At 41.6% G+C, this 26,981-nt stretch overlaps 1 protein-coding gene across 3 annotated transcripts in view; it reads right to left on the bottom strand.

Moving 5' to 3' along the window:
• The window catches only part of usp13 (ubiquitin specific peptidase 13), a 59,722-nt gene that overhangs the window by 21,906 nt on the left and 10,835 nt on the right, over nt 1-26,981 (bottom strand). The window contains exons 4-15 of one of the 3 annotated variants that reach the window (XM_061824990.1): nt 26,260-26,381; nt 24,315-24,457; nt 22,347-22,531; nt 20,572-20,669; nt 20,302-20,492; nt 16,401-16,472; nt 15,578-15,650; nt 12,140-12,265; nt 8,717-8,870; nt 5,670-5,844; nt 5,515-5,603; nt 3,709-3,831 (exon numbers count right to left, since the gene is read on the bottom strand). In XM_061824990.1, the coding sequence (XP_061680974.1) occupies nt 3,709-3,831; nt 5,515-5,603; nt 5,670-5,844; nt 8,717-8,870; nt 12,140-12,265; nt 15,578-15,650; nt 16,401-16,472; nt 20,302-20,492; nt 20,572-20,669; nt 22,347-22,531; nt 24,315-24,457; nt 26,260-26,381 (1,551 nt within the window). Of the gene's footprint in view, nt 1-3,708; nt 3,832-5,514; nt 5,604-5,669; nt 5,845-8,716; nt 8,871-12,139; nt 12,266-15,544; nt 15,651-16,400; nt 16,473-20,301; nt 20,493-20,571; nt 20,670-22,346; nt 22,532-24,314; nt 24,458-26,259; nt 26,382-26,981 lie in introns of all 3 variants that reach the window. The other 2 variants (XM_061824988.1, XM_061824989.1) reach the window with 2 other exon arrangements.

Raw genomic sequence — 26,981 nt, 5'->3', positions numbered from 1 at the left:
GCCGAACAGAGACACGTTTGTGCAGTCAGATCATCACAAAATATCGCTCAACACAGATCAAGTGTGTCAATCATTCACACTTAGCTATGTTATGCAAGCGAAGAACTGCTAATTTATTTATATGACATGTACTGAAAATCAAATTTAGCGTTTACCTTCGTGCAAACATATCTGTTCCGGTTGATGGATTCAGTTGATCATGCGGTCTTCCTCAAAGTTTTATCCATCAAAGACATTTTTCGTACTGGGTCTTCGGTTTTGGAAAGGGTACGAATTGAACTCCACCAACTAGTCTTTCAGGATACCTGTCGTCACTATTATAAAGTCCGTGACTACACCTCTTAACCATATCTATTGTTAAAGAACCCAAATACGCGATAAAACGCCAACAGAAGCTATACTGGACCATCCAGCCGGCGTTGTCTGAGATTTGAGTCCGAGATTATGCAGATCTCTGGCCTCTGATTGGTCAGTGACGCGGATTGCGCAACATCCACGGAGGGGTCAATTGGAGGGGACATTGAAACAAACATCCATTCATACTTTCGTTCAGAACGACAGACAATTTAGTATTCTATCAATAGACAATGCATCTTTTTGGGATTTGGGAGGAAAACGCATAAACCGGAGAAAACCCTCACAGGCACAGGAAGAATATGCAAAGTCCACACAGGCGAAGCCGGATTTGAACCCGGTTCCTCAGAACTGTGAGGCAGATGTGGTGACCAGTCAGCCCGCATGACACTTTTTCCCAATTTGAGAAGGTCTTTTCCCAAGTCTATTTTTCAAAGGTCGGCAAACGTCAGTCAAAATACCCAAAAGATAAAGAATTACAGAACATTGTCATGAGCAATACGTGGCCATGCCACTGTTCTGGGCAGTGACACCTGTCACCGCTCACAGCTGTTTCACATTGAGACTGTAATAAGACAGGCATTCAAGTTGGAGTTTTTATCACTGGCATTTGCCAGTTCATTGCTTTGTGTTAGTGAGTTGGATATACCTGTGGGACTCTCCGCTCTACATGTAAGTTAGAGTAACCCTAGTCACAGCGATTCTGTGCCATTTTGTTTGTTCCTGTCCCAAGGAGTTGTTAGTTTGCCCCATAGTCATTGGACCTTGCTGGGTGTCTTTTGGATCCCGCCTAGCGTTTCTGTACCTCTGCCTTGTCGGACTGCTACACCGTGTATGACCCAGTTTCCGGAATAAACTACATTGAACATTATGGCCTCTGCCTCGAAGCCCTGCATTTGGGTCCACTCCTGTATCGGAGGTTCGTGACAAAAATTTAATATCCATTTGTCTCAACATCCATCCATCCATTTTCCTGGCCGCTTATCCTCACCAGGGTCGCGGAGAGTGCTGCAGCCTATACCAGCTGTCAACGGGCAGGAGGCAGGGTACACCCTGAACTGGTTGCCAGCCAATCACAGGGCTCATAGAGCATTTGTCTCACACTTGTTTAAATCACGTGCAGTTCTTTGTCAAATAAATGCTGCGTCATGCTTTTGTTACAATGACAAGCAAAGGCAGAGCCAGTCTATTCACCAAACCAAGCGGCTACTCAGTAATGAAAACTTTTGTTGTTTTTTCGTTTGTTTATCCCAATCCCACTTGCACATATTTTTCCCAAAATGTGACACGCAAAAGATCTAGCAAATTTTTGTGGTGTTTTTTGGAGATTTTTGTGAGACACTGAGACTCCATCCAGAGCATACATTCACTTCTCCGGGTCAAGACTGAAAAGAAATGACACTGCACAAAGCCTTCACTGCCGAATACAGGACAACTAAAGGCGTCCACCCAGCTTTGATTATGTGAGGCCGAGCCATCGCTGGTCAATGGCAGATCAAGTCGCCGCTCTCCAGTCACGGATGAGAAACTTTTTGTGGAGGCGGCTATTATGTAAGATTTACAATGACTTGCTCACTGATACATTTTCAGATTCAGACAGATAAGTGATTTAAACAGTTTTATAATTTTACACTTGATGGGTGAGCAAGCACTCCAGAGACCCAAGTATTTGTACAAAAACAAGCATTTTGTTTCCCTTAATATCCCCTTACTAGCATAAAGATGTGGTTTAGTAAACCAATATGAAGACGTGGTTGTCTGAGGGAAAAGAGCTTAAGCAATATTCAAGGAAACTATTGCCCTTTGTAATATTAAAATAATACAGTAAATAGGGATAAATAGATGAGGGTGTTTTCAAGAGTGCTAGCTTACTTTTTAGTATTAATGAACAAAATGCAAATTGTGCTTGTAATCACTGCGGTTGAGTGGCTGGAGCGTTTCTAAAAGAATAAAATGGACATTTTCTGATCCCAAAATGAACATTTCAAAAACAGCATACAATCTTGCAGCTCACTTTTCAACTTGAAAATGGGGAAGCTATCAAAGCCATAATTTTTTAGGTCACGTGGACCTTTTAAACTAGGGCTGCACAATGTTTTGATTGAGCATCACCATGGGGATGCATGTGTGCGCAAGAGTGACATCGCATGGTCTGCTGCCAGTAATGTTGATGTCCAGTAACATGCAGTGCATTAACTGTAATATTAAAAGTGACCACGAGAGCAAACATCCCCCCATCCCTCAATTTTCTGAGAGGGAACATCCCTCCATCCCTCATTTTTCCAAGGCACTTATCCTCACAAGTGTTGCAGGTGTGCTGGACTACAACAGTTTGAACTTATTTCGCTTTTCACAATGAAACTCGGGAGGCACGTGGCAGCTCTGTGAGGGCATAAGATGTATTCGGGGACACTGCGGAAATGGGAGTGAATGTGTTCTTTTATAATACATGACATAACGGTAAAAATGGATAATGAAGAACATTATTTTTTGTCATGGAATGCTTTTGTTAAAACTCTTTAGGATCACACCGTGATAATATAGAAATTATTTTGTTTTTTTGTATATGAATAGATTATTAAATTATTTTGTCAATAAAGTCATCCAGAGCTCCCAAGAGTGTCAAGCTATTAATGTCCTTTCGCATACTGTCACGTTTTTGTTTTTCCATATAGGACAAAAGTCCTGTTTTTGTTTTAATTCCTCACTTAAAATAACATAATTCTAGGAATAAGATTTTCCTCATGTTTTTGACATTGTAGGGTGAAAGCTGCAGCTGGCCGTGGAATGGAACAGGTGGCAAAAATAGGGAAATGCTACGCCAGTATTATAAGGCTAGTAGCACATCAGCAACTATGAACTAGTTCATTTTTGGACTGGTGAACACAATTTAGATTTTTTTGATTATTCGTATTCAGTATGAACAGCGTTAGTCCATTTTTGGAATGATGAACTGAACTTTGAACTCGTTTGCAAAGGAAATAAACTTTCCCAACACTAATGCTGTATTACTTCAAACTCCAATATAGATACGTTAAAAAAAAATCCACCAAATTAGAGGAGAATGAAGATCCCTTTTATTCACTTTTTTGGCAGAGGCATGTTGCAGCAATGTGGAGACTATGGTGGAGAATAATGTAACGTTGTACAAGCAATCCAAAGCAACAACATTAAGCTCACGTTGATGTGTGTTTATTTGTATAATTTCTAGCCGTGTATCCTAAAATGTAGAACTAGAGCCACGTAAAGCAGAGTAGGTGCCGTGCAGTGCGGCAATAAAACATAACTTGTGTAGTCACAAAAACTCTGGTACGTTAGAGCTATATTAAGATTTGTGCATGTATATTTTAATACCTCTGGTGTCTTCAGGTAACACAATGGGTGGCATCAGGTCAGGGAGCTCCTCTTCACCTGACTGCAGCCCTGTAGCCCGAAGACGGCTCAAATCCAGGAAGTCAGGAACATCTATGCCCAAATCTATACACAAACATGGAAATTTTTTTACTTGTACTGTATGTAGAACTACCTTCTTGTTGCTGATGCCAAATGTATAGAAAATGTTTTATTCATTATTAGTTAGCCATGCATACATTTTCTATAATGCTTGTCCTTATTAGTCAGAGGTGACTTTGGGAGATAGGCGAAGTACACCCTGGACTGGTCGCTAGTCAATAGCAGGACAAATATAGACTAACAAGAATTTACACTCATATTAACCTACCTGTATGGACAATTTACTCTTCAATTGACCTAACGTGTGTTTTGGGGATGTGAGAGAAGCTGAAATACCTGGAGAAAACTCACACGAGCTCAAGAAGTACTTGCAAATTGCACACACAAATGCCAGAGCCATGATTCAAATCCAGAACCTTTGGGCTGCGAGACAGATGTGGGAATTAATGCTCACTCTGCTGCCATTTCTGTGATTCATTTTTTAAGTTTAAAAAAAAATGTGTTCTGAAATTAAATTTACAAATGGAAATAAATAAACCCGAATTTCCACAGTATGTGTGATGAAGTAAACCACATGAAACATAGCCCAATGCTCCCCTCTGTTGGACGTTTGAAACAAATGCACGGGTTTTCTCCGAGTACTCTGGCTTCCGCCCACATTCTAAAGTTATATTATAAATTCTCCTTTGGTCTGAATGGTTGTTCGTCTATGTGTGGCCTGTAATTGGCTGGTGACCAGGCCAGGGTGTAACTCGCCTCTCACCCAAGGTCAGCTAGGTTAGGCTCCAGTTTACTCACAAATCTAATAAAAATATGCACTATGCAAAATTTATTGATTGATATTATAGTACAGGGGGTTCCTTCAGAGGCATTTCTGACTAAACTATAAAAATCTTTAATTGGCTCATCATCATATTTACACATGAAATTTATGTATAATGGTTTTTGAATCAGAAATCAAGGGTGGTGGGTTTTTCAACCATTGTTCATGTTTGTTAAGTCAAAATGTTTATCTCAACATTATTTATGACATATGACAATTTGAAATTTTGGTACAGATTTTCACAAGAATCGTGAAAGTTGACAGATTTGCCTTCGTGGGCCACATAAAATTATGTGGCGGGCCGGATCCGGCTCCTGGGCCTTGAGTTTGACGGTGTTATAGTGTGTCATAGCAGCTATGAACCAAATATCAGAATAGCGGAATAACGATTGTGTCATTGAACTTACTACTGTGACTGTTAAAATGAGCAAGACAAATCAAGCACCGCACTCAATTCCCAACCATTACAAGGCCAAGCCACATATTTTACATTTGAGAAAATCTCGAGTCACACCACCAGACAAATGCCCAAGAGAGTGGAGACGAGACAGATTAATCATGGCATCTGTAGAAGGTGCATTTAAATACTATACGGTCCCGGCATTATTTGGAGTGGATAAATAATTTGGGGGACCAATTTAGCGACGTTAGATAATTTCCCACGGTACACTGGTTAGGAAACGGTGCATGAGAACATAGCTATTGTACACGCATTTTTACATAGAACAGTGAAGATCAAAAGACTTCAATGAGAGTTCATTCTCGCATATAAGACGCTTGTGCTCCTCAGCAATAAGAGTCCCAACTTCCTGGTCACAAATGAAGGTAACGGCCCACAGAAGTATCTAAATATGAAAAAGCAGATAAAGCCCCCAACAGTTTACCTAGTTTCTTTGGCACCCAGTCAACTCCAAATGTGAATTTCTTGATTTGGAGCACCAGATATTCTGGAAACGACGCAAAGCGAGATGTTCTGAGGAGAAAAGGGATGATAAATTAAAGCATGCTAATTTGTGGATTTAATATGCAAGTAGCTTACTTTACTCCAGCAGACTTGGCCTGCAGCGCAGAACTCCAGAAGTCTGGAACGTTCTCAGGCTCAGTGAAGGCCTGCAGGCAGGCTGTGAAAGGGATCCGAGCCCTCACCGGCTCTGGGGGGGGTCTCATGTTCTCCTCTGCTTCCCTGCGCTTGGATTCGTAAGCCAACAGCTCCTCTGATGTGAAGAAAGAGCAACTTTCAAACTGTATGAATGCAGAAAGTACCAGTTGGTTTATGAGGTCTTTTAAATCACATTATTTTGGTGGTTAGGGTTAGGTTTGTTGGGATTAGACATAAGTGATGAACGAACACATTTGCACAAAATTTGTGGGAACGTAGCATGTGCCTAAAACAAACCTGTTACAAGGATACACAAATGTTTCCCCTCAATTTTGCCTTTGTGGAAGTCAACCTTACCACTTGCTGGGAAATGGTAGAATTTGTAGAGTAGGAACTGTTAAAACTTTAGTCACTTATTGACTTCTTTTTTTTTGTTGTAACATACACTACTCAGAGAAAATGTGTACTGGGCTTTCAAGATTACCTAAAATTCACTATCACCTCAAGGGTTATATAATGTTTGTTTTTTAATGCACATGTCCAACATCCAAGATTTCAGGTTATTCTGCACAACTCGCTGTTGCCTCTTAAAGAACAGAACAGCAAAAATCAAAACAGGTGTTTGATACATGAATGACTAATACATTTTCATCATGAGACCGATCAAGTGAGCAACAGTACCTGTCTGGTGCGAGGCTTCAAAACAGAATGTTTTCAGATTGAAGCAGCCAATGAGCCATCAGTAGGTTACAAGTGAATTACAGAGAGACTGGAAGAGTAACAGACTAGCTTGGAAGTGGAAATCTATTGATTGATTCATGGATCAAAGGCCTGTTGTGAATTTTGTCATTCAGCTCCTTGTTAGATAAGAGCAAATAAAAAGTACTGACACAATGACAGTGTTGGGAAGATTACTTGAAGCCCGGTTGTCAGAACTGTGAGGCCAACGCTCTACAACAGTGGCACCGCGCCGCCCATATATATACTGTATCAACTGTATGTAGATGGATAGATAGATACAGAGAAGAAAATGAGTATTTGAACACCCTGCTAAATTGCAAGTTCTCGCAGAAATCATGGAGGGGTCTGAAATTTTCATCCTAGGTGCATTTCCACCGTGAGAGAGATATTCTAAAGAGAAAAATCCAGAAATCACAATGTATGATTTTTTTAACGATTTATTTGTGTGATACAGCTGCAAATAAGTATTTGAACACCTGTCTATCAGCTAGAATTCTGACCCTCAAAGACCTGTTAGTCCGCCTTTAAAAGTCCACCTCCACTCCATGTATTATCCTGAATCAGATGCACATGTGTGATGTCGTTAGCTGCATAAAGACACCTGTCCACCCCAAACAATCAGTAAGAATCAAACGTGTAACATGGCCGAGACCAAAGAGCTGTCCAAAGACACCAGAGACAAAATTGTACAACTCCACACGGCTGGAAAGGGCTACAGAGAAATTGCCAAGCAGCTTGGTGAAAAAAGGTCCACTGTTGGAGCAATCTTTATAAAATGGAAGAAGCTAAACATGACGGTCAATCTCAATCGGAGTGGAGCCCCATGCAAGATATCACCTCGTGGGATCTCAATGATTCTGAGCATCAGCCCAGGACTACACGACAGGACTTGGTCAATGACCTGAAAAGAGCTCGGACCACCGTTTCCAAGGTGACTGTTGGTAATACACTAAGACGTCATGGTTATAAATCATGCATGGCACGGAAGGTTCCCCTGCTTAAACCAGCACATGTAAAGGCCCGTCTTAAGTTTGACAATGACCATTTGGATGATACAGAGGAGTCATGGGAGAAGGTTTTGTGGTCAGATGAGACCAAAATTGAACTTTTTGGTGTTAATTCTACTATCCGTGTTTGGAGGAAGACAAATGATGAGTTCCATCCCAAGAACACCATCTCTGCTGTGAAGCATGGGGGTGGTAGCATCATTCTTTGGGGGTGTTTTGCTGCACATGGGACAGGACGACTGCACTGTATTAAGGGGAGGATGACCGCAGCCAGGCATTGTGATATTTTGGAGAACAACCTCTTTCCCTCAGCCAGAGCATTGAAGATGGGTCATGGCTGGGTCTTTCAACATGATAATGACCCGAAGCACACAGCCAGGAAAACCAAGGAGTGGGTCCGTAAGAAGTATATCAAGGTTCTGGCGTGGCCTAGCCAGTCTCCAGACTTAAACCCAAAAGAAAATCTTTGGAGGGAGCTGAAACTCCATGTTTCTCAGCGACAGCCCAGAAACTTGTCTGATCTAGAGAAGATCTATGTGGATGAGTGGGCCAAAATCCCTCCTGCAGTGTGTGCAAACTTGGTGGACAACTACAGGAAACATTTGACCTCTGTAATTGCAAACAAAAGCTACAGTACCAAATATTAACATTGGTTTTCTCAAGTGTTCAAATACTTATTTGCAGCTGTATCACGCAAATCGTTTAAAAAAAAAAAAAAAAAAAAAAAAATCATACATTGTGATTTCTGGATTTTTCTTTTTAGATTATCTCTCTCATAGTGGACGTGCACCTACAATGAAAATTTCGGAGAACTTGCAATATAGCAGGGTGTTCAAATACTTATTTTCTTCACTGTAGATAGATAGATAGATAGATAGATAGATAGATAGATAGATAGATAGATAGATAGATAGATAGATAGATAGATAGATAGATAGATAGATAGATAGATAGATAGATAGATAGATAGATAGATAGATAGATAGATAGATAGAGTGCTATTTTTTTACATTAGAAAACATCAGATGCAGCCTCTTATGTGGATTATTGGCTTTCTTTTTGGGTGGAGGGGGCTGTAACAGATTGTTGGCATTTCCATTCCTTTCAATTATGATGATTTTGAGTTAATGAGCATTAAATTTATATCTCAGGGCACCCCTCTAGTTCTGTCATCTGCCCCCTATGGATCTTGGATCAGTATGTATGGTTTCTGTCATCAAGTACACGCGTCTCCTTTACCTCGGTTGGTTGCGGCCTCAATGGGGGCTGGCAGCTGGATGCAGTAGTCCACCCGCTGAGTGTATCGAACCCGCCGTGTCTGGCAGCACTGGACTCGCTCCTCCACCAGGAAGCGGAAGGCATCACTCGGATTCTCTGAACTCGCACTGTTCCTCTGCAGATATATACGGTAGAGGGTTTTATATGTGCACTGTACACAGATGTGGTGTGTGCTGTATTATTTACAGCACATCTGTGTGCCTTCCTGACATCAGTTACTGGCACTGCCGTCATTCTGTCAACAAAGTGGTGCAAATAATGATCTGGAACATCCTGTGGTAATGTTGGGAGTATTTTTCATCAGTTCAACAGACCAATAGAATCCATAATCATGTATTTTTCATTATACTTATTCATGAGATTAACTTCCCTTGATGGATGACAGTTACTACATTGCATAATACAGACTGGTAGATTATCATTCTAGTTATTGATGGTAATTGCACAAAGTGTCCTTGTTCGACCATGTGTACAACTGGAGTAAAATCATTTAAGGAATAATTATATTTTTTTGGCAGCAACACAGTGTTCTACATCAGGGTATGACTCTTGGCTCAGTCAGCCCTGTGTGGCATTTGTGCCGCATTCCTCACACACTCCAAAATATGTACATTCGGTACATGAAAGAATGGACATTTGTCAGTTCTGGAATTGGATGGCGACCAATCCAGAGTGTAGCCCGTGCATCCATCAATCTATTTTCTTCTATTTATTTGAGGTCAGGTCGCAGGGACAACCTCTTAAACAATTAAGCCCTGAATTCCCTCTCCCTAGCCACTTCGTCCAGCTCTTCCAAGGAGATCCCAAGGCGTTCCCAGGCCAGCCGAGAAATGTAGTCTCTCCAGCATGCCATGGGTCAGCCAGAGGGGCCTCCTCTCAACAATTCAGCTAACTCCTCTCGATGCATAGGAGGACCGGCTCGACTTCCTTCCGTCCTTCCGGATGACCAAGCATCTTACCATATCTTTAAGAGAGAACCCAGACATCCTGCGGGGGAAACATATTTAGACCGCTTGTATCCTTGACTTTGTTCTTTTGGTGACGACCCACCGCTCATGACCATAGCTGAGGGTAGGACTGTAGATCAACCGGTAAATAGAGAACTGTGTCTTTTGACTCGGCTCCTTCTTGACCACAACAGACTGATACATACTCCCCAACTCTGCACAGATCTGGCTGTCAATCTCCCAATCTATTCTTCGCTGGCTTCTGAACAAGACCCTGAGATTCTGAAACTTTTAAACAACAAAAGGGGAAAATAAAAGGTTTTCTTAAAGAAAAACATTTTAACTTGAGACTTGGGCCAGGATCTTGTCCGTGACATGAAAAGGGCACACCACCCTTTTCCAATTGAGGATCATGACCTCAAATTTGAAGGTGCTGATTTTCATCCCAACAACTTCACACTCAGCTGCGACCTGCTCCTGGTGAGAGTTGAAAATCGTGGCTTGATTATGCCAACAGAGCACAACATCATCGCCAGAAACCAGTGACGCAATGCTGAGGTCACAAAACCAGAACTGATAAGGAATTTATTACTAAGTTTGTTATCATGATAAAAAATCTATCATTACTACTATAATTGCTGTCAAGATTGTTTTACCATGTGTTTGTTTCTGTTTGTCTTAGTCTGAATTGTTCTCTTTGTGAGCTGTGTGCCTGTCTTGAAGTGTGACCCAGTGACACCTGGGAGGCGATGCCCCCCTGCCGACCTCAAGCTGATACTCCTGAACACTGGGAAGCGATGTCTCCATCCTGACCTCAGCCTGTTTCCCTTCTGATCTTAAGCAGATACTCCTCAACACTTGGAGGAGATAACCCCTTTCTACCACATGATGATACCCCCAAATGCCATAAATATGTCTTTAAACAATGCCCTGCTTTTTCTCTTGTGTGTTTATCAGGACACTCTTGCAGCCTTGAAGAAACATGTACCTTGGTGTTTATGTGCTGTTGGTTTAGCCATCTGTGTCAGCATTTTCACTGTGTAACCATGTAACCCTTTGACCTGAGAATGCAATAAAAAAGAGCAGACAGGGACTACCATTTTGGCAGTCTGAGGGAGCGCACTCACACAGTGTTTCTTCCTATCTGTCCCTCGCGAGAAAGACAATCTTGGTTGGTTTGAGTTCACTCTCTACAGTCCTCACGCTTGTCTTAGCTCTTTTTCTAGGAACATCTCTGGCAAGAACCCATCCGTACCTCATCGGTACTTGGACATTCTGTCCATAAAGGTAATGAACAGAATCAATGACCAACCCTCACCGGAAACAAATTTGGCTTACAGCAGGTGACGCGGCCCAAACTCTGACAGTGGTTGTCCAGTGACCAAACAGCCAGTATTAAGGTATCTGGTACTCTGTACTCCTAAACCACCCGCTGCAGGACACCCTGGGTGACACACTCAAATGCCTTCTCCAAGTCCACAAAGTATCAACCAAACCATGTAGACAGGTTGGGTGAACTCCCTTGCACCCACAAGGACTCTGCTGTGGGTGAAGAGTTAGTCCACCAATCCATGTACATAAACCAAACTGCTTCCCCAGAATCTGAGATTTGACTTCCCGATGGATCCTCTTCTCCTGAACCCCTGAATAGACCCCCTATAGTTGGCACACACCATCTGGCCCCACTTCTTAAAAAGAGGCACCAATACCCCAGTCTGCCACTCCAGGGGCACTGTCTCCGTTCCTCATAGTCCCGCCTTTCTAGGTCTTATTGTCAATGCCCATGTGAGCCATGAAGTCCCTGAGGAGAATAAATTGTACCCAACCTCCTTTGCTCTTTCCACAGGTGGTGAGACCATGGGAAGGGGTGTACCCCAGCTACTGCCTAAAGAGAGCTGGTATAGCCTACCACATACCCACAACCCTAGCGAGGAAAAGCTGGATGGATAGTTATCGTATTGGGATGGGAAAATCATCTCTAGGTTTTGAACTCCTTAATCATTGGCGGAGGCATACCTATCAGAATAATGCTGCCAATGTTGCTCCTCATCTCATACCTGATGTCATGTTGCCCTTCTTTAGACAGCAAACTCGATGAGATTGAATCAGCAGCAGTAGGCACTCCATTTTGTCACAATTGCTTCAAAGACATGATTAACTACCAGTCATTCCTCACAACCCAGTATTACGCCATAGTTCTATAATGATTGTATCTTACAGTCAATGTGAGAGGGTAATTGAACTTACACGACCGTTAATTCCATCCCACAAAATGTTGGCAGGTATCCACAAAGGAGAGTTTTTTGTTGTCTTTACAACAGAACGCATTAACTGAATCTAGAATCAGGTACAGCTAGACGACGGTCTCAAATTCTAGTCAGGATAAGGCCACAAGAGAATGGTTTCTAGGTGGACGTGGATGTTAAGTCCAACTCACCTCCACCAAGTTGATCATATGCAGGAAGAACTCCTGTGCATCTTGTTGCCTGTTGGAGGAAAACTCCGGATGTCCTCGGCCGACCAGGGCCTTCAACATCCGTGCGGAGATGCCTTTTTGTTGGTGCTGGAAGAAAAACATCAGCATTACACACATTGACTGTGCATAAAGCAATACCCCACCAGATCTAACTGGTTCCTCTAAGGAAAATAATACTGTTACATATAAAACCAAAAGCGATAACCCAGGAACAACATATTGAATGCAGGAATGGGCAATTATGTATCCTCCATTAATAGCACAAGAGGTAAATAAAGGATAGGAATAAAACCTTACTGTTAATAGACCGTATATAAGAATCAATTTCTGGGATTGATACAAGCTGTTCAAAAGAGTTGAATCCTAATTTTACATTTGAATGACCAAGGCTGACAGCCACAGCCTTTCTCCCTGAGCTGTCATTCGTTAGATGTCCAGGCCTAATATATACCCTTACATATGGAGAATGACCCCCACTCTGAGCCATCAATTACTGAGGCTGATGAGGCTTAACGCAAATTCACTTCCTCGCTCAGCGGCTTCCATAATGCTTTAATAGCTTTTCGCATCCACAACAGTTTGGGAAGATAATGATTTTTTAAAGTGTGTAAAAGTAGTTGGGAGACACAAAACAAGTGTTTTGAATGAAATTGGGATTGTATCTTGATGCCTGTTTGGGGCCATTCATTTTCCATGTCAACATAGTACCGCAGGAAACTGCAAAAACCATGCTATGTTGAACTTACCAGGTGGGACAAGACACATGTATCATTAAATTTTACAAGGGAAGGTCTATTGTATAGCGGTACTTTAACTTACAAGGTTAATTTATTAATGACCAACCTTGTAACTCTATTTTGCACATAGAAATTAATTGACCTGCATTAAGATGTTCTTACGGCCTTTAGGGGCACCGTATGTTGTAGCCCACCGAAAAAAAAATTAATGTTTTATGATGTTTTTAAATTGAGGAAAACAGCAGTGTTTTGTACAAAAACAGTAAAACTAAAGAGAATGTACAGGAATAACTGGTTTTATAAAGTGTTATACTGTTAGGAATGCAATATATGTGTGTTACGAGTGTACCTTTAAGGGGTGTGGCTTGCTGAAAAATGTCAGGAGCTGGCGTTTTGCTGCCCAGTTTGAGAAAAGTGTGAGCGTCTTGATGTGAGATAGCAGCTTCTTGGGGGTGTTTTCATTTTTCATTTGTGCGTTTGACTGTTGCTGTTGTTAAAAAAAATGGCTGAAAGTGCGTATGTGACCGTGACTCCTCACTCTTATCTGAAAATTTTGGCTTAAAACACAAAAACAAAAATCAACCAAGCAGCACCTTGTGACTCAAAAAAAATCTTAGTTGGGGAACTTCTAAGTACCACACAGTGAATATGTGTACGTGTGTGGGAGGGGGGGGGGGCGACTTCATGACACAGGTGAGAGAGAGCACGAGGGAAGTAGGGACCTGGCAGGCACATAGAGAGAAGGTAGAAGATGGTGCACTGTGAACAACAGCGAAAGAAACATCTGAGGAGCAAAATAAAGAAAGAGGAAAGAAAAAAAAGACAGCAATGGTGCAAGAGAAACCATGACAGCTGTCTTTGGAAGAGCTTTGAGCTGCAAATGTGGCATTGCAGCCAACAGCTATTTTCAGAGCGAGTGAAAGATGGTCCAACCACATTCTAAAAAGCAAGCATTGGTTTGTGTCACTCAGCCTCTGTGTCACAAACACCAAACTGAATGAAAGCGAGAAAGACTTGTACCTACATACGCAATGTTGGCAAGATTAATTTGGCAATATAATTGTTTAAAGTTAGAGGCTACCCTGTTGAAAATGTGGTACCTCTACTTACAAATGTCTCCAGTAAAGAAAAATCCAGGTTACGAAACACCTCCTCGGAAAAATATCGTCTCTAGTTATGAAGGAAATTCAGGATACGAAGGGAGAAAAATGCCCACTGGGGTCGCAGCTCCCAAAATCCACCGAACGTAAACATTCTGTTTGTGTGGCGTGGTAGAGCCGCTCTCCCATTAGCAATCACTGTAGCATCTTCCTGGTATCCCATTGGTTAGGAGGGACGTCAATCTTTACCAATGATGCACTTGCTGCTTTTTGATTCCCTTGGACACTCGACTGTCACCAAATCATGTTAGAGCTGTTACAAGCTAACACACATTGGAAAAGTACAACTTTTTCCTTTGTGTTTTTTGCAAGTTTATTTATCTTTCTTCACCATGGGCCCCAAGAAACTTTGGTGCAATTTAAGTTGTGTGTGTGCATATGTCCGTACGTATGTTTTCTCTCAGCTGTCAAAGTTTACCTCCTCCTCCGTCCCCCACGGTGCCTTTTGCATGTCACTCCCTCTTCTCTTTGCATACTCACACAACGCCAAAGGTAAATGAACATAATTTTTTATCATTACATTATGTACTTTGAATGGTGGCAGGGGGAGGGGGGCGGCTTGGAACGAATTATTACGCTATTTACATGTAAAATGCGCTTCTATATAGATAAAATTCACATTACAAAACATCTTCCGGAAGAGATTAATTTCATAAGTAATATAACTATAGTAATATAACTAGCTCTATAGTGATATAACTAGCTAACTAGCATGGTCGATGATTAGATTAAATCAACTTTTTTCAACTTTTGAATATTTCTTTTAAAATGGTGGAATGAAGCATATTATTTTGGAATTAAGCAAATATTTGGTCTTTTGACAAATAACAACCTGATAACAAAATGTGATGAAATATAAATAATTTAAAAAAATGTTTATTGTATGAGTCTGTATGTGTACAGGATGTGGAAAAAAATTGTGTCATGTTGCACTAACAACAAATGAACACAATTTAAACACTATTGGTTCATATGACAGACGAAAAGATCTATAAAAAGTAAAAAATTATAAAGATGAAACTGTCCATAACTCAGTGTTCTTTTTTGTGTTCACAAGTGTAACAATGAATCTAACATTATCAAAATCTCATACAAACTGATAAATTGCACAACATGAGCAAAGACAACCAATTAGAAGGGTCAGCATAAGCAGGAGGAAGTGAAATAAAAAATAAATTGAGCCTATAGGGCTATTTTTCAAATAGTAACTAAAACCAATCACGGAAATTTCCAAAAGCAACTATAATTTAATTACCACTGTACATTTTCTCCCAGTAAAGCAATGTAATGGATTGGCTCGATGGATATTGTAGTTACACAATGAAATTAGCTACTACTCCCCAACACTGCACATACATAACATACAGTAGCATTTGAGTAAAACTGTTTGTTTTTTTTCGTTTATTTGGTGGCCCTGACTACTAGCATGCTTGTGTGTTCTACCCAGCCAGTTGAGGATCTGAACATACCCAGTTTAATACCTTGTATTCTTCTTTCATCACCTGTTCAATGAGCTCAGATTTCATGGGCGGTTTGGAGTACTGCCCTGAGAGGAGCCCATGGCCCACTTTAGCCCTGTTGGACAAAACACAGTTAAAAATAAGACAGCAAGCATAAATTACACATTGTTCTATTTTTACATGAAGTCTTCACTGATCGGAGAATGACTTTAAGGTAAATAGTTGTTTGAAGACATCTTAACTCAATTGATCCAGTGTCATTGGCCATTTCTGAATGAATACATGTCAGACGGGTTTGTTTTTATTAGTCTAATACAGGAACTGTACTATTGGGACATTTACAACGCACTTGTTATTCATTTTTTGATTCATCCATTCTTTTTCTATACCGCTTATTCCCACTTGGGTTATGGGTGATCTGAAGCCTATCCCAGCTGACTTTGGGTGAGAGGCGCCCCACCCTGGACTGGTCACCCGCCAGTCGCACACCAACCAGCCAGTCACACGCACACTGATGACTCAGCATTAAGCTTTTTCTACTGCAAATCTTATCTACTTATTTCTGGGCGGTGAATGACAACAACATGAAACCTACATATAAAAAAAAAAAAAAACACTTGATCTATCCTGAAATAAAAATTGTGATGATGGGTTTACCGATTAAATTTAAATGGCTCTGACAGAACTCAGCTTTGAGCTTCACACTCACAGTGTTCCCAACACACTGGCTAACTGTACGTCATAAAAGTACAGCAAGACTTACACACTGTAGGAAAATCCTTGAGTCTAAATCATACATCTACATTATTGCATATTACAAAATTACCAAGTCTTACCAGTATTGAGTAACACCGGAGTCACTTACATTTGTGTGGCAAAGTCCTGTGTGGGATCAAGAGGTGAATAGTCAAATATCCTCTGAAGGTTCCCCACGTACCTACACACAGAAATACCTGTTATACACACACCTCAAGACATCTTTTTGTTGGAAAATTACTCGTTTCCAAGTTCACATTTTGAATGCAATGGCATCTGCACCCAAGTCCCTGTCTGGGTGTGCTGCATTGTGTATTGTAAATCCCACCAATGAGGTCTTTTGGAGAATATCTGAATATTAGTCTATCATCGCTAAACCAATTTAATAGCTTCTATGTTTTTGATTCAGCAATTTCTAGCAAGCAATATAAAAGACTGTCTAAAATAGAAGTTAAATGTCCACATTTCAGGAAAGTGAAATAAAACACATTGTAAATCCATTAGTCAATGGGGACAAGAGTAGCAGCCAATTAATTTAAAAAAAGGGGGGGTTCACACACAATTTAATTATCAGGTGTTTTACAGAGAAAATCATTTTTGAATGATGAAACAAGCACAAAGGTGATTTTTTGTTGTCGTTCTTATTTAACAAAATCCATCCATCCATTTTATGTACTGCTGTGGGAGAAAACCGGAGTACCCGGAGAAAACCCAAACGGGCACAGGGAGAATATACAAACTCCACACGGGCAGGCACGATGTGAACCCGGGTCCACAGAACTGTGAGGCAGTGCACTACCCAGTTGTGCACTGTGAAACAGTCAATGAAACATATATAAAATATATTTAAATCAAGGCATGTTCTTATACTGCTTGCTAAACCTACAAAACATACATTCATTACAGCAATATATACTAAAGAGCACTGGATTAAAGTAGGAAATACAGTGGTACCTTGAGAAGCAAGTGACCCAATTTACAAATGAGCTGTTTTTCTTCTTAGGTTTTTTCTTTGATTTGTATGCAAAATTTTGAAATACAAACAGTGAACTTTGCATGTTCTCCCCGTGCCTGCGTGGGTTTTCTCTGTGGCCTCCGATTTTCTCCCACATCCCAAGAACATGCATTCATTGGAGTCTAAATTGCCCCTAGGTGTGATTGAGAGTGTGACTGTTGTCTGTCTCCATGTGCCCTGCGACTGGCTGCCAACCAGTTCAGGGTGTACCCTACCTCCTGCCCAATGATAGCTGGGGGAGGCTCCAGCACTCCCACGACCCTTGTGAGGATAAGGGGCTCAGAAAATGGATGGATAATTACATGCTGTATATTTAAAATTGATTTGCGTTCATGAAGTCATCCATCCATCCATCCATCCATCCATCCATTTTCTACCGCTTTTCTGGGTCGGGTCGTGAGAGGAGTAGCTTCAGGAGGGACACCCAGACTTCCCTTTCCCCAACTACTTCTTCCGGAGGGATCCCGAGGTGTTCCCAAGCCGAGAGACATAGTCTCTCCAGCGTGTCCTGCGTCGTCCTCGGGGTCTCCTTCCGATGGGACATTCCTGGAATACCTCACCAGGTAGGCATCCGCGAGGCATCTGAATCAGATACCCCATCCACTTCATCTGGCTCCTCTCAATGAGGAGGAGCAGTGGCTCGACACTGAGCCCCTCCTGGATGACCGAGCTTCTCACCCTATCTCTAAGGGAGAGCCCGGACACCCTGCGGAGGAAACTCATTTCAGCCGCTTGTATCCGGGTTCTTGTTCTTTCGGTCCCGACTCACAGCTCATGCCCATAGGGGAGGGTAGGAATGTAGATTAACTAGTAAACCGAGATCTTAGCCTCCCTCTTTCCCACAACGGACTGATACAAAGTCCGCAACACAGCGATTCGTCTGTCGAACTCCCGCTGCATTCTTCCCTCGTGAACAAGACCCCAAGATACTTGAACTCCTCTACTTGGGGCAGAATCTCATCCCCGACCTGGAGAGGGCACACCACCCTTTTCCGACTGAGGACCATGGTCTCAGATTTGGAGGTGATACTCATCCCAGCCGCTTCACAGTCAGCTGCGAACCACTCCAGTGAGAGCTGGAGATTACGCCTTGATGAAGCCAACAGAACCACATCATCTACAAAGAGCAAAGATGCGATGCTGAGGCCACCAAACCGGACACCCTCTATGCCTCAGCTGCGCGGCTGAGACTTTGTCCATTAAAGTTATGAACAAAATCGATGAAAAGGGGCAGCCTTGGCGCAGTCCAACTCACACCAGAAACGAGTCCCACATATTGCCGGCAATGCGGACCAAACTCTGACAGCGGTCGTACAGAGATTGAACAGCTCATATCAGGGGGTTCGGTACCCCATGCCCCCAAAGAACCCCCGAAATGACTATCCAAGGGACACGGTAGAAGGCCTTCTCCAAGTCCACAAAACACAGGTTAGACTGGTTGGGCAAACTCCCATGCACTCTCGAGGATCCTGGTGAGGGTGTAGAGCTGGTTCACTGTTCCACGCCCAGGACAAAAACCACATTACTCCTCCTGAATCTGAGATTCGACTTCCCGACGGACCCTCGTCTCCAGTACCCCTGAATAGACCTTACCAGGGAGGCTAAGGAGTGTGGTCCCTCTATAGTTGGAACACACCATCTGATCACCCTTCTTGAAAAGGGGAACCACCACCCCAGTTGGCCAATCCAAAGGCAATGTCACCAATGTCGACGCGATGTTGCAGAGGCATGTCAACCAGGACGGCCCCACAACCTTCAGAGCCTTTAGGAAATCCGATCGAATCTCAGCCACCCCTGGGGCCCTGACACCAAGGAGCTTTTTAACCACTTCGGTGACCTCAACCCCAGAGATAGAAGATTCGGAGGTGGGAGTTGAAATTCCTTCTGACGGGAATCTGCTAGCCGTTCCCAGCAGACCCTCACAATACGTTTGGGTCTGCCACGTCGGAGCGGCATCTTCCCCCACCCTCGGAGCCAACTCACCACCAGGTTGTGATCAATTCACAGCTCCGCCCCTCTCTTCACCTGGGTGTCCAAGACATGCGGTCGCAAGTCCGATGACACGACCACAAAATCGATCATCGAACTGCGACCTAGGGTGTCCTGGTGGTCCCAGGTGGAGATGTGGACACCCTTATGCCTGAACATGGTGTTCGTTATGGACAATCTGTCCAGTAACAGTACACCACTCAGGTTCTGATCGGGGGGGCAAATTTATGAAGTCAGTTTAGCTTAATGCCAGCAAACAATGCAAAACACCTTTCACAGGTAAACAAATAGCATCTATTAGACACATTGTTATAACCCTTCAACCAATAGATGTTCAAACAGAAACAGTGAAGTAATACATGTACACCGACAATACAGCAACACATACAGGCATATATTTATCCTTTGCAAAAAATAAAGTAATATTACTCCAGCTTACTGAGTAAATTGTGAAACATTTCTTCATGTGTGTCTCTGTCTGTATTATATTGCCCTCATGTGGCCAAGGAGAAGCATATTGTTCCGAGTTGAAGAAAACGTGGCAAAAAGTTTTATATTCTTTACATTCTATTCAATTATATCATTACTACATGTTTTTACATACAAAATTATACTGGTATTTTTCTCATTAAAACATTAACATATTAAAAACTGTGTTGTTCATATGAATTAATGGCATTTCCACTCATTTCAATGGGAAATGATTATTTGAACTTTGAGTTAATAGGGTGGTCACACGTTCAAAGGAACTCATATCTTAAAGCACCACTGTTCTGTCTTACAGGTCTGTAAAGCATGAATTGTTTTACTTTATTGTTTATGATTGTGTGCCAGTTACGAATGATTTCAACACTTTGCTGTGCAGTTAAGAAAAGGTTTTAGAATGTGATAGTTTGCGACCAAAAAGAAGCATATTCACATTAGTTCCTATGAGAAAAAAAATACATGAATAACGTTAATAACCCATTCAATAATGTCTTGTAGTGAAGTTTATGTGTCTACTCACATCCTCTGGAAGTCTGGGATGCTGAAGAGGACCTGCAAGACCGTGCTGAGGTAGCAGCTGTTGCCGAGGTTTTTGATGCCCGTGTAACCGGAACCGTACACGGCTTTCAGTTTCATGCCTGACTCCTGGATCACCTCCCACTCGCTGACCCGTGGCCGGGCATTGTTGTCTGTGTGGTGGCCATTTTCTGTCTGAGGATGGAGCGAAGGCCGCCATTCAATGCTTTTCATCTGTGGACAGATTGTGTGTATCAAAGCCAGGTTGACTTACTTTTTTCTGCATCTGTAGCATGTCTATTCCAAAGTGAGACAGGTGTTCTGATATGTGTGGGTCCAACACAGGTTCATCTTCCTCAAACGAATAGACATCTGAAACCAGGCGTTCCGTTAGTCTTTTTCAGGCAGTGTGAAATGGCCTTTTGCATGAAGTAACTCAAGCAATAAGCTCCCTCAGGCTTGATGATGTTACCTCGTCCATGAATCATCATCGAAATTGAGAACACAACTTAATGCTTCTAGAGCTTCAAATATATATATAAAATTATTTTCACATTTGTAAGAATTTTCAAATGTTACTTGAAACATAACTGTACAGATGATAAATGTTTTTGGGACAGTTTGACCTTAAAATGGGTTAGTTCATTCACGATTTTCTCCTCAGGGAGAAAATGATTCTAAATGCGAAGATCAGCCAATGTCTGAAAATGGGCCATATTATGGAAAATGGACTAATATAAAAATTGTTTTGACAGAAATAGTTGCATCTCTGGACTGTAAGCCCACACGTAAATTGTGAAATGAACAACCAAGTACTGTACTTCTTTTGTTATCTGCCTACCTCTTAAAATGTGTCTATGACAGACCCATTCTTTATTCCACGGGTATGAAGAGTGGGACTAATTAACATATTATCAAGGAGTTTGCATTACCAATTTTATCAGTATGTGCTTCTAATAATTGGCACATACTCGAATGTTCAGCAAGGTGCCGATGTGGGGGTGTGGGCTATTTGATTTTTAGCGATGTCGTGCACTACACTGCTACACTTTTTGTAATTCAAAAGCTCAGTAATGAAACACTGCCTCCACGGTGTCTTTAAGTACACTATAATTCTTTATTCTTGGGGTATAATGATGTAAGTATATCAAGGAAATGTTTTTTAAGAAGTGGGAACTCACTGGGGAAAAAATACATGCCTCCTGTGAAAAACAAATTTAATTCAAATTGAAAGGTTTCACTGTATTGTCTGCAATACGATGGATGACTTGTAAGGAGATTTGCCTCACAGTTCTGAGGACCAGTGTTCAAATATGGCCTCACCTGATTTTTTTCTGAGGACTTCAAAAACATGGATGAAGAAACTAAATCTCCCTTAGGTGTGAATGTGAGTGCAAATTAATGTTTGTTTGCATCTTCCCTGAGATTGCCCGGCGACTACTTCAGGATGTACTGCTCAGTCTGCTGGGATATGCTCCAGCACGCCTGTGACCTTAGTGAGGATCAGCAGTATAGACAATGAATGAGTTATTGGAGTTATCTGAAGCCTCACTCTAGTGGTACTTGAAGTACCACTGAAAGAATACACTTTGGTAGTAAGTACAGTACATACATGTGCATATAATGTTTATAAAATGGCGGTTTTCAAACCTTTATTTAGGTAAGATTTATGCGCAATTCTTGAGAGTTGAATAGTTTTTTCCCCTATATGTACACTATGTGCAGAGTTAATGTCCATACGCTGCATATAGTGGCTGCATTATAGTGGTTTACAAGAATATTTAATATATTTTTTTTGGGGGGGGGGGCAGGCTTGTTCTTGATGAAGACTTGGGCCTACTATCCTACAATATTGTTATTAATTAATGTTGGTCATGATGATGGTTCTTGAAGAGCTAAATCCTTTTTAGGGGACCTAACAACCCCTGCACTCAGACATAAACAATGTTGATTTGATGAAGTTTGCCAGTTTATCTCAAATTAGAAGACAGACGAGAGACTCTCTTGTATTGGATGAGAGCTCAAACCAAGACCTCAGCGATATCAGACCTGCTCCATCTGGAGTGATGGTGCCCAGTTTAACAGCCAGCGGGTGTTTGGTCTCTTTGTAGTGGTCCAGAGCGTGTCCGTTCCCCCCACTGCCATCAAAGAACCACTTGCCGCAGAGTATGGTGCCATCAGTCAGGTTCAGCCACAGATTCTCTCTCATCTCACACTTTTGACACTTCCAGCCACTGTTGATAGGAATGAGACCGGTGTCATTTTATTTTTATCAATGAATTAGCCGGACAGCTGTTTGTTAACACTCTCTGGTAATGAAGTCATCAATTATTGTAAAAAAACGGGATAGTAAAAAAATCTGTAATGAGAAATACAAGAATGTTGAGTTGCTGAGTCACATTACAAGTCCCGCTTTACAGCTTTTTTGAGATACATGCCGACAGTCCAATTACATTTTTTGCTGAAACCAGCAAGCGCAAACAATACTGTATTTGAATGCTGCGTGATGGGAGGTGACTTATCTAACTTCGCAACAAGAAATTTTGCAGATAAAATTGCTGGATGTTACTGTCAAACGAAACATAATGCAAAGAGAATTACAGAGGAACCTCAATATAATGGACTTAAAGGGGTGGGGATAGTCCATGACAGCCGATTGTCCATTATAGTCAAGCACTTTTTTTGTGGCCATATGCACCCATATCACTGTACAGTACAAAATTATAGTTTTGTAGGTTTTTTTCCATGGCCTATACAACCAAAACAGTACAAAGTTATTGTAAACAAATATAAAACAAAAAAGAAAGAATAGTGTTTGACTTTATCCACACTTAACACATGGTTGTGCTTTATCATGGTGACATTGTTGAGATAGAGTATCCATAGGTGAGTCTTTTTCATGAGTTGTGAGGTATTAGTATACCTCCGAGTTCCACATCTGTTGGCAAAGGCGAACGGCTTGACAAAAAAAAGGTTAATGAACCAAAAATAGCATGTTTCAGACTACAAACACTTGTCTTTTGTATTGCAAAGAGTTAACACCGCTGCTATGGCACTAACTCTTTTTACGCAGCATTCTATGCACAATACAAAATAGATACATCCATCATCAACCTGACTGCTAAGTCAATGCGCTACATTCAACATGGCCATGTCTTATGCAATTGTATCTAGCCATATTGTTTATCTATGACCTGGAAATACATCAGTCCTATTCTCTCACTGCAGCGCCCCACGCCACCAACGACAGCGGCCAATTCTGGAAGTGACATTCTTGTCAGCAGTTCAAATGACAAATGCCAGCTACTTTTGAAAAAAATTGTTCCACCCAGATCCACCAATCATCTGAGCCGCTTATCCTCACAAGGGTCAGAGGAGCGTTGGAGCCTACCCCAGCCAATTGCAGGGCATGTTCCTTCCCAATGATCCGTGTCATCTGATGTCCACTCTATCGGAGTCTGTTATATGGAGGTTCCACTGTACATGTTTATTTGAAACAACCACTTAGCCGTTGTTAGCATACAATGGGAAACATCCATCCATGCGTTTTCGGTAGCGCTTAGCTTCACTAGGGTTACAGGCATGCTGGAGCCTATCCAGCTATCTTTGGGCAAGAGGGAGGGTACACCCTGAACCAGTTGCTCGCCAACTGCAGGGCACAAAAAAAAACAACCATTTGCACTCACATTCACACTTAGCGGGCAATTTAGCGTTGTCAATCAACCTCCCAAGAATGTTTTTGGCATGTGGGAAGAAACCTGGAAAAAACAAAGCAGGCACGCGGAGAACATGCAAACTCCACAGGGGTGGGGCTGGGATTTCAACCGTAGTCCTCAGTACTGTGAGGCAGATGTTCTAACCAGTTGTCTGCTGTGCCGCCAAATGGGAAACATTATTACGTACATTTACATTGGCCCAATTAAAAAAAGGACAACATTTTAGAAAATATGACGGTACCAATGAAGATGTATAAGGCCCCATCAGTCTCTTTATATGGCTGGTTGGTGGTTGTCCTACCTTGGGGGGATTCTGACTCCGTTGTCCAATTGTCTGAGACTTCTTGCATGTCTGGACACCTGAATCTCCTCTTCCCAGGATTCAGGTTCCTGCTTTTTGTAGGCCGACGGCGCGTTGAGCACTGCATCACAGGCGATGGTTACCTGGATGGGGCAGAGGAAAACGTTAAGACACATTCTATCACATAAACTACATAACACTTTGTTTCTTGATGTGACATTTTGTTGCTGTGACCAATAGTAAAACAATCAAGTTACACAAAAAATAAGCTGTACAAAGAGATATGTTGAATGATGTTGCAGCATTCTAACAGTAAATTGTCTATCCTGACAATAAAAACATGCAAGATATTCGAATAGAAATACATTTAAATGCATTCTCCATCCATGCAAAAAACAAAACAGGCCACTTCATTAGGTACACCTACACAATTGACCCCTATGTGGATATTGCGCAATCCGCGTCACTGACCAAGCAGAGGCCAGAGATCTGCATAAACCAAAGCCCCTTTTTGCTCCCACCATTTTCTCAGACAACATTGCATGGTCCAGTATAGGTTTTGTTAGCGTTTTATCGCGTATTTGGGTTATTTAACAAAAAATATGGTTAAGAGGTGTAGTCACGGACTTTGTAATAGTGACGACAGGTATCCTGAAAGGCTAGTTGGTGGAGTTCGATTCGTACCCTTTCCAAAACCCAAGACCCAGTACGAAAAATGCCTTCGATGGATCAAACTTTGTGGAAGACCCGATCATCAACTAAAACCATCTAATATCAACCAGAACAGATATGTTTGCACGAAGGTATGCCTTATACTTGATTTTCAATACATGTCTCGTATAAATGAATTTGAAGTTCTTCGCTAGCATAACATTGCTACGTGTGAACGATTGACACACTTATTCTTTGTTGAGCGATATTTAGCGATGATTGGACTGCACAAACGTGTCGTTTTCTTGCCGGCTCGCGGCCGTAGCTTAACCAGACTGTGTTTGCACGAAGATATGCCCCATGTTTGATTTTTAATACACGTCTCATATAAATGAATGAGACGTTCTTCGCTAGCATAACATTGCTACGTGTGAACGATTGACACACTTATCCTTTGTTGAGCGATATTTTGCGATGATCGGACTGCACAAACGTGTCGCTTTCTTGCCGGCTCGCGGGCGAAGCTTAACCAGACTGTGTTTGTATGAAGATATGCCCTATATTTGATTTTTAATACACGTCTCGTATAAATGAATGAGACGTTCTTCGCTAGCATAACATTGCTACCTGTGAATGATTGAATGAAATCAGAAGCATGGCGTCTCTCTCAGTTAAGAATGTATTGTATTTAGAATCGATAATATATCGTTGATTTGAATGAAATCAGAAGCATGGCGTCTGTCTCAGTTAAGAATGTATTGTATTGTATTGTATTTGCCATTTTTACTAATTGTTTGTCTTACGTCAGCGCACGTGGCGTGACTTCACTTCAGGTTAAGTGCCCTGTACAGAGGGGTCAATTTAGTGCGATCAATAAAGAGCAATCAAAATGATGCTTTTACATTGTTTTAACGGTTTCATAATTACGGTATGAACGGATGTCCATATATGTAGTGGAGTAGTACACCTCTGTGAAAACAGCCACAACAATAAACTTGTTAATACTGCTCACCTAAAACCTTGCATCTGTGAAGGCAGAATTATTGGTCCAGCTTTTGTATTAGACGCAGTTAGATAGATAAGATGTACCTAATGTTGTGGCCAGTGAGGATATTTGCTGTGCACTCAGGAGTTCCAACAGTGCTTGTGTTCACAGAACACAAACTGACCTACAGAGCCTGTAATGGAGTGACACCGTGTAGATATTAGGCCCACTTTGAGTGGAACAAAGGTGAAAGCCACTGAGTGCACCCTTAGAGGTTGACATGCATGAAAACACATCGGATCCACTGACCAGAGCGGGTAACTCCTCAATATTTGGTAAGGGGATCTCGAAGTGGTCTGGAAATATAACAAGCTTGGCCTCGTCCTCGTACTCATAGTCCTCACCGTTAAAATCACGGTTTAGTTCTAAATCTTCAAAGGAAGGAAGCAAATATTCAGTCATTCCTGTTAAAGACACAGTTTTACATTGGTCTTTTTACATCATACTTTCTCCTTATTATTCATACACATTGTTGAAAAAAAACGACCTCAAAACTCAGTTTAAACAAACTAACAATAAAAGCATGTTTTTTTTAATGTTCAGTCTCTTGCTACCTTGCTATAATCGTGATGACTGCTTCTATTTGGAGTGCAAGCTGTATATTTAGCCCTCATTGTCAACCAGTAAAGGGTTACGGATGGTTGACTCAAATCCTTCCAACCAGGAAGATGGAGTGATGTTTCACCACATTTTTACCAAAAGTACAGTGGGGATTTTTTTGTGTAATACTTGACTCAGCATTTGGTGGTTCAAGGGCATCTCATCAAAAAGACCCCAACCACAGCCCTTTATAGGGCAATGAAAAATGTTCAGTAAATTTAAGGTGTACCCCTCATTATAATAGAGTGGAACCATGGGATTTCACCCAAACTATCACCCCAGACATGATAACAGTAAAGTCATAATTACAAAGAATATTTGTATGAAAAACCCTTTGAGGCTCTAAATACAAAACAGTCAGTGAAAAACAG

This window comes from Syngnathoides biaculeatus, chromosome 7, assembly GCF_019802595.1.
Source record: "Syngnathoides biaculeatus isolate LvHL_M chromosome 7, ASM1980259v1, whole genome shotgun sequence".
NCBI lineage: Eukaryota > Metazoa > Chordata > Actinopteri > Syngnathiformes > Syngnathidae > Syngnathoides > Syngnathoides biaculeatus.
This window is presented reverse-complemented; position numbering and strand designations above follow the sequence as displayed.